General features: G+C 39.7%; 1 protein-coding gene across 1 annotated transcript in view; it reads left to right on the forward strand.

Annotated features, from left to right (window-relative positions):
- LOC135207040 (succinate dehydrogenase assembly factor 2, mitochondrial-like) overlaps positions 1-7,331 on the forward strand; it is an 11,935-nt gene extending 4,604 nt beyond the window's left edge. The window contains exons 3-4 of the mRNA XM_064238668.1: positions 1,853-2,016; positions 7,032-7,331. Coding sequence (XP_064094738.1) covers positions 1,853-2,016; positions 7,032-7,141 — 274 coding nt within the window. The 3' untranslated portion in view covers positions 7,142-7,331. The remainder of the gene's footprint in view (positions 1-1,852; positions 2,017-7,031) is intronic.
- Positions 7,332-8,990: the final 1,659 nt, after the last annotated feature.

Genomic DNA, 8,990 nt, shown 5'->3' on the forward strand with positions numbered 1-8,990 from the left:
GCCTGGAGCCTATCACCATGGCAGCACTCTAGTAGTCTCCTGGCTGGATCTGTGGTCATTCACAGTATCCAAGGTGGCGCGTTCCTCAGAGGCTATCGTTCCTGAGGAGGACTCCGTTTTCAGGAGAGACTGCCAGTCTGGAGGTAGGGCTATCTCCTATTTGACCCACCAAACGGCAAGCCTGTGGGCCATCCTGGTTTTAAGAGGAGGGATGACTTAACTAGGTCCGTAGGGCCCGAGTCGACAAAGTCAGCACTACCTACCTAGTACTATTAGGCTCCCACTGCCCCTTACTTTCCTTCTGCAATTGACCTTCTGGATGTGTAAGTTAAGTATTATTTTTCAGTACCTCACAATCATTATTAGTGATTGGTATGGTATGGCAGAATGAAATAAAGGATTTTCTCTTACTATCTCTTCACCTTGGTGAGGTGTCTATTTTGGAGGAGCTGCTGGGCAAAGTGTACCCGGGGCACCCTTTATTCTCAGTGGATGGGTTTTGATTTTTTATTTCACTGTAGGTGACAGTGTTGTCTGGTTGTTTTTACTGTGGTACTGTGCCCAGGGCAAGGGCATGTTTAGAAGTTTTGTTAGCCTTTGGACAATGCAAAACTTCCACTAATGCTTTGTTAGCGATGAGAATACTCCACTCCAAAGCTCTCACTTAAGTAGAGGCGCTTCATGGCTATTCCACCACGCCATTACGGGTTGAGACGAGGAGCAACCGGAGGCATTATTCTCCTGCAGTAGCTCTCTTGACTGATAAGGAATGACAAGCACTGTCTTCAATGCTAGCAACTTTTCTATTTCAAATTCATTACATGTCTTAATTCAAATTCATTACACATTTTGGAGCAGAATGCGCCCATGTATCCCACCTCCTGTTAATATGGTATTCAATGATGTGATTAGTTGATAAGTTACTTATATAAAAATGACATGTTTATAATAAAGTTGCATATATACTTATCAAGTAAATACAAAATTGGAGTCTGCCTTCCCTCTTCTCGCATGGACATTAGAGCAGAATGAGGTTGTCTGCTAAACCATTCCTAGTTTTCCTGTTAGTGCGCAGGACTAGTCATCTACCCTAAAACATTTGAAGTGCTAGCACAAATTTTGAATATAAGCTGCCATGATATAGTTTGAAACTAATAGCTATGTAATTACCCGCTAAGTATATATAACTTTATTTCATTACAAACATTTAATTTTTGCTCTTCAAGTATTAAGGTCTCCTAAACATTTTTAATATTTTTTTTGTAACTGCAGCCATCACTTATAGGTAATATTAGTTCATTATGATGACTTTGTCAAGGCTACTGAATTAACTTAGACTATAGTCTGTCTAATGCCTAGGATCACCTTTTCAGAAAAGTGTTTCCAGAACACACTTTATCCCAGTGATTCTTGATCAGGGGCACCCTACTGTGTTCTGATTGTAAAATAATCTGGTTTTAAAATATGTATATGCACATGTTTTGCTGTCTTGTCCAGAAGTAAACATCCAGCCACCATTTTTTTTTTTTTCGTTTATAGTGACTATCACAGTACAGTGATAACTTGCAAAATAATTATTGCAACATTTCTAGCCAGGGATTACATGGTAATAGCTAAAGATATTTGAATTTATATATAAATCTATTTAAATAATCATTGTGGGATGTATTTATTATAGTGTTGCCTGTCAAAAGTGTGGTATGTTTTATAGTTGTTATATGCTTAATGGCAAAATGACTATGTAAATCTGCTTTTCCTTGTGATTCTATCATAATGACTATTGCAGGATGTTTCACTTCCTATCATAATTTGTAATGATAAAAGATACTGATATTTGGATGTACTTTCACAGACTTCAGTACCAGTCAAGAAAGAGAGGAATGTTGGAAAATGGTTTGCTTCTTAGCTCTTTTGCTCATCGATTTCTGTCAACCATGTCTGAAGAACAGCTGTCTATGTATGATCGGTTGATTAACCTTCCTTCGAATGACTGGGAGATATATTACTGGGCAACTGGTAAGTAGCATTGTTTTTAAGGCAGTTTGTTACTATATCTCCTACCTTGGATCCAAAAGCAAATGTATAACTTTCAGGTATAAAACATTGTCTATGTCTGGTAAAGCTGCTTACTGTAAAGGAAGTGAATAAGAATGTTATGCCTGAAGTCTATAAGGAGAGCCAATGGTGAAGAGAGATAGAGGGAGAGAGGGAGGGAGATCTTTTAAGGACAAACATTTGAGGAGTTAATGCTTCTGTTACCATGGAGATATTCGATTATGAAGCTGATATTGCGAGGGTAGTAAGAAAATAGTAGCACCTGTAAAGAAGATGCAGCGAGATTCTTTACCACTCATATAAGAATAATCCATTCATTGGTGCTTTTTCTAAAGTTTTAACTAAATGGAGCAAAAGAGGTTTCTTAACATCTGCTTTTACTAGTAGGTTACCTCCTTTTCTCGATGTTCGTGTTGTCTATTCCCATTTTTGTCTTGTAATCTGAGTTTCCTCAGCTGAGGAGCGATGATATCACCTGCCAAGGAACCCTTCCTATGATGTGTAACTCATTCTCTCATCTGTTACACTTTCCTAGATGTCATCAATCTTGTTTTCTCCTGGCTAAGCATTTTGCCTTTAATTGCAATCATTGCGCACTAATCTGTTAAGTGATCACAAGAGAACTTTATACATGCGAGACTGTCAGATGAACAACTGTAGATCAAGGTGCTACTGTTGGTGGGTGCTTCACCATGTCTGATGTGAGACAGAGCCGTGACAGTTTACCAGTAATGTGATCAAATGGTAAACACAGCTCATTGTTATCTGGTAGGTTTTGCATTGATTGATTTGTATAAACATTTTTATCAAATTCATGTGAATCTGAAATTTTTTTCGAGTTTGAATGTGTATAACTTGTTGCATCACAAACCCATTACTTCAGTATAGACTATTTGTACATCACAAGCAAATCCCAAACTTGTCTCATCACAAACCCATTACTTCAGTATAGGCTATTTTTATATCACATGGGAATCAGACACATCAGGCCACTTATTCTTTATTCTTCTGTGGTTAGTTGGCTCATGTAGGTTAGTACATGTTCCTACAGTCCTGCAGACTCCAGTTAGCTACAGTTAGCTAGCGTATTTGAGTCATAATTAGTGAGCCTGCTGACATCAAACAACTCTTGATTTTCTGACTTTTGTCAATGTTTAATACTGTATTACCATGTACCTTATGCTATTTCCATTTATTATATTTTTTCTATTTTATTGTAATGTTTATAGTGAACTTTTTCCTTGTTTTTTTAAAGTACCAGTAGTTTCTGACATTCTGCAGGTATGTACTTCACTACTGGAGAGTACATTAATTCACCAGTAGTGGACTTCGGTTTTTTATTAGTTCTGTAAGTGAAGTGTTAGTCTGTTTCGGTTAAGCAAGAGACAGTAGACCCAAAGATTTTTATTTAAAGATAGACAACTACTGATTGTTTTAACAGATGTGTCTAACCTTTGTCCTCCTGATGAAGTGGTTCATTGTGTTAGGATCTATCACTGGTCTCCAATCACCTGTAGCCTTTGGAACCAGGAAAATCCAACTGTAAAACCCCAGTGAAGGACGATGTACTTCCTCCTTTGTGCCCTTGTCCGGCATCTTCAACACTTCCTCCTGAAGAGCTACTAACTACAGAGAGCCTTGAGCGTAAGTGTAGTGGAGGAGGGGTCTATCTGAGAGAAAGGGAGGAAAGTCGAAAGGTAGTAGATACCCCACCCGAAGGACATCTACCACTCACTTCTCTGCTCTATGGAATTGCCATTTGGCCGAATGGCCTGCCAGGCATCGTCCCACCCCTGGCAACATGAAGGGAGGGGCAAGCTCTCTATTGACAACCCCCTTTGCCCCTTCCTGGCTTGTAGGGGGCAAGGCTGAAAGGGTCGTTGCTGTTGCTTAGACTTGGATGGAGCAGTAGACTGAGTAGCCCATACAGATGTGGAATGCTTGGCCGACTGCATAGGAGGAGGAGCAGTAGAGTGAACCTCCAACTTCAAGTGAGCCTCCAACTTCAAGACTGCCTGCGAACCAATCATCTTTGGCATCAGCACGCTACTGGTCTATCACATCTTATAATTGGTGTTCGGAAAGAGAAGGTGCGACTCCAGGAGGTCCTTATTACGAAGAGATGACAAGGACTGAATCCACTAACCCTACCACCTTCGACCAGGCCACGTCCCTCCAAGCAGTGGTTGATAGACTGGACTCGTCTTTCACGAGAGGTATCCTGTACTTTCTAGCAAGAAGCATCTTGGACGAAAAGTTATTTCCCCCTCCTCACTCCTCTTTTCTTGCCGCCAGTGGGACCATCCACTCAAGCCACTACTATTCCGAATTCCACATTACTCCCAGCATCCTTTCTGCCTGCGAAGTTAGCTGCAGTGTCATCTCTCTCATTGCCGTGACGTCAATTTCCAGCTTTGTCTATGACATCATTGCAGCCTCCTGCAGGAAGTCATCAGAGACCTTCCTTCAAGGGATGGCTGATAGGACATCTGTTTTTCACAAGAGGTATTCTGTATTTTTTAACAAGAAGCATCATAAGCCGAGAGCTTATCTTCTGGGCTTCTGGGAATGAGTAGTGTTTTGCTGCCTTCCCAGCACTGATGTCTCACACCCCTGCTAGTACGTATATATGCTTCAGTTCGTAATAGCCTTCACTCTCCTCAAGAGTCTCCAAGCTGATTCTACATCATCTTAACCATCGACAACTATATGTCCCCAGTGGGGCCATCCACTCGGGCCTCAATTCCAAATGCCATGACATCACTCCCAGCAGCCACTGTGCCTATGATGTCGATTGCTATGTTATCTAATCATTGCCTGTTACCGTGACCTTTTTTCCAGATTCATCTATGACCAGTCAGCCGTTCCTTCAAGCGATGGTGAAGTTATACTCTCTTTTTTGCAAGCAGTATCCTGTACTTTCTAACAAGAAACGTCATAGGACAAGAGCTCCTTCCCCTTCTCCATCGCTTTCTCCTCCTCCCTCTAGCTCTTGGGTCAGATGGAGGATTCAAGACTGTCTTCTGGGAGAGTGGAGAGTTTCGCTACCTTCCCAGCACAGACTTGTCTCGCCTCAAGAAAGTCTTGAAGCTGATTCTCCGTCATCTCAGCCATTGACAACCATATGACACTTCCTGGGTCGCCGCTTATATTGTCACCGGTGAGGCCATTAACTCAAGTCACCATTCCGAATGCTGTGACATCACTCCCAGCATCCCCTCTGCCTCTGCCTGTAATGTCATTCTCAGGTCAGACGTTGGTAGATTCAGGTCTGTTTTCTGGGAGTGAGAAGTGTTTTGTTTTACTGTCTTCCAAGCACAGATGTGTCCATGCTCCAGTTCACCTCGGTCATAAAGCTGATTCTTCGTCATCTCAACCATCGACATCTATAAGATGCTTCCTGGGTTGCCGCTCATCTTGTCTTCTCTTCCATCGCCTGTTGCCATGACGTCATCACATCACAGCCTTCTGCAGACCCATCAGAGACATTCCTTCAAGCGATGGTTGAGAGGCTGGACTCGTGTGAAAAACAGAGGTATTCTGTACTTTCTAAGAAGAGGTGTCATAGACGAAGAGCCCCATCACCATCTCCTCCTCCTCCTCATTCTTGGGTCAGACTTTGGAGGATTCAGAACTGTCTTCTGGGAGTGAGAAGAGTTTTTCTGCCTTTCCAGCACTGACATGTCTCACCCCTGCACATATGTGTACATACTGCAGTTCATGATGGCCTTCACTCTCCTCAAGTCTTCAAGATTCTTCGTCATCTTGACCATCAACAACTATGACGTTTCTAGGGTCGCTGCTTATCTAGCTGTCAGTGAGGCCACTGACTAGATCAACCATACCGAATGTCATCACAGGCAGAGAGGATGCTGGGAGTGATAACATGTCACCTGTGGTGTTTTCTCTCCCATCTCCTGTTGCCGAGATGTCATTTCCAGCTTCATCTATGATGTCATCGCAGCCTCCTGCAGTTTTCAGAGACGTTCCTTCAAGCGATGATTGATAGCCTGGACTCTGTTGTTTGCAAGAGGTATCCTGTACTTTCTAACAAGAAGCATCGTAGGCTAAGAGCTCCTCCCCCTCGTCCTCAGGTCTTTGTTGCTTTGTCTCCTGAGAGTGAGAGGGGTGTTTCACCGTCCTCCCAGCATGGACATGCCTCCACCTTTCGTACGGACGTGTTCTAGTTCGTGATGGCCCACTCTCCTTTGTCTTCAAGCTGGTTCTGTCTCCTCAGCCTGTTCAAGTTCACTGTAGGGATGATAAGGCTCCAATTAAAAGGTCGAAAATGTCTACTAATACTTGGGTGCGATGTAATATCTGAAACAAAGGGAGAAGATAAACAAGAAGGACAAGTAGATACACTATGGTGCTCCCCTTTCTTGTAGAAAGCAGCGTTCCACTGTGACACAGGCCAGGAACGACATTGTGAGCAAGGGTTAGTGATAGTACAAAAATTGGAATGCCACCTACTGCAGTTGGTATGGGGGTCAGTAACAGAACACACTAAAAAAAAAAACTCAAACATAGAATTCTTGGAATGCCGGGACGTATGCGCTGAAGGGGCCTAGAACTCTTGGCAGAATCCATGATAAAAGACAAGTAGGCACACATACATACACTGAAAGCAAAGTGCGCACAAATCACAGGCTAACAAAGAAACCAACTAGGGACTAGGGAAGTAGAGTGCAAAAGTCAGAACCAATCTTTAAGGTGGTCAAAGAAAGACTGATGCATCATGAGGTTCCAAGCCCAGTCAGTGACCAGATGCCACAGATTCCTTGCTTTACAATTTTTTATTTTAGCTGGTGCCATTAGATTAACAAACCAATAGTTAACTATGAAAAATACATTGATTACAAATTTGTCATTTTTAACTACATCCATTTTTCTATTACAGGTGTTTGAGAGACTCCAAAGGAATTTGAGACAATTTTGTAAACTACATTGTGAATTAATCCATTTTTCTATTACAGGTGTTCGTGAGACTCCACAGGAATTTGATAATGAAGTGATGACCATGCTCAAAGACTTTGTGAAGAATAGTGAGCGAGAGAACAGAACTGTTCAGCCAAACCTACATTAGGGAAGCAAGTACTTGGATTGTTGGTTTAGTTGCCTTGTGTGTAGTCTTAAACATATCTGCTAAGGATTTTATATCAAAATTGCAGACCTTTATATTTTACTTTTCAGTATGTGAAAATTATTAAACCAATATTTATGTAAATATGTACTATATGACTATTCTGTATAGATGTTAATAAATTATATAAATATTCCCAACTTCCTTACACCTAAGAAACAATTTTTGTGCAAATGAATAGGACTGCTATGGTATCAGTGCTCAGTCATATCAAATGTGACCTCAAAGAATTTAGTCTTGAACATAGATAGCTAGAATAGAAACGTGGAAGATTGAAAGAAATTTTCTTGAAAGTTACTAACAGACTTGATTGAAAGTTGTGAATCATGTAAAAGATAAAAAAGAAACCCAGCTAAACCAGCAGTAGGATTTTCTTGGAGAAAAACATTTAATGAAGTGTAGCAATGGATGTGGGAGAGAGAAGAGAGAAAGTACTTGGTACTGGTAGATATGGCAACAAGGATTGTCAAGCTTTTTGGATAAAAGATAAGAAACCAGAAACTATTATAAAGGCACTTTTTGATGGGTGGTTTGCTATATTTGGAGTGCCTTAAGAGATTTTCCCCTACATCGATACCTTCTCTGATGGGTGGTTTGCTATATTTGGAGCACCTTAAGAGATTTTCCCCTACATCAGTACCTTCGGGTTTGTACAGTATATGAACAAAGGCACACTTATTTGGTTACTGTTCTTTAAAAAATAAATTTTTACTTTGTCTCATAATGCAAAATACGAAAAACAAATTAATATCAGCAATTTTTAAATATAGGTTTTCAGTACTGTCCAACACTTTAATTAAAAACCAATAAAAATAAAAAAACATAGTACTTGACATAATTGATCACCTTCAGAAGCAATTTTTGACACATTTATGCACAATATATATATTTTCTATAGATTCCTTAAGTTTGCATCTGAAGACAAATTAAACATGTTTTTATAAACAAGTGACAGAAAAGCTACAATTCTTAATATCATACAGTGATGCACAATACTTAAATTTAGTACACAACCCCAATTTTATAAGGATTCTACTTCATACCCACTGCATTCTTTTTAAGTCCTTTCCAGTATCAAATGGATTAGAATCTTTTCAAGCGAAGCACTTACTTTGGGAAAAAAGAAAAATTATGGTATACATGTGAACACGAACACCTGATGCTCTACCATTGTGTTTGGTAATTTAGTAATGAATTGCATGGAAGTATAAATAGTTCATTGATAACATTATGAACTATATTCCACACCATTCACAATCTACATAACCTGCTATGACCACAAGAGCTACAAACAAGGTTACACTCCAAACTCCAATACCTAACAGGCTACATTACATATATCAATGGTAAACAATTATTAGTCATTTCCAATTACATCTGGAAACGTGCAAAAATATATGATAGAATACATTCATTCTGTACTTCACTCTGAAAAAAAAAGGATTCAATTTGGAAAATATCCGCAGAATTTATTAAAAAATACTGAACTTGCACCCAAAATATTAAAAAAAATTAGGGAACATACAATATAACAAAATATGCATACTATTCAACTGCCTGCAGAGAATTATTAAAAAAAAATTAGGAATATTTAATAACCTACTGAACTAACAATGCACATGTGTTTCTGTCATGCTCCTCATACAAAGATCACAAGAAATTTATTTGTAAAGCCATCAACAGCTTTCTCACTTTTTATTGCCATAACTAAACTAATAATGCATCTAATTCTCCTCAAGAAAATATGAAACTTTTGCTTTTTATAAACACCTATGTTTATTTTGTTCATTTA

This window comes from Macrobrachium nipponense, chromosome 31, assembly GCF_015104395.2.
Source record: "Macrobrachium nipponense isolate FS-2020 chromosome 31, ASM1510439v2, whole genome shotgun sequence".
In the NCBI taxonomy this organism is placed as follows: domain Eukaryota; kingdom Metazoa; phylum Arthropoda; class Malacostraca; order Decapoda; family Palaemonidae; genus Macrobrachium; species Macrobrachium nipponense.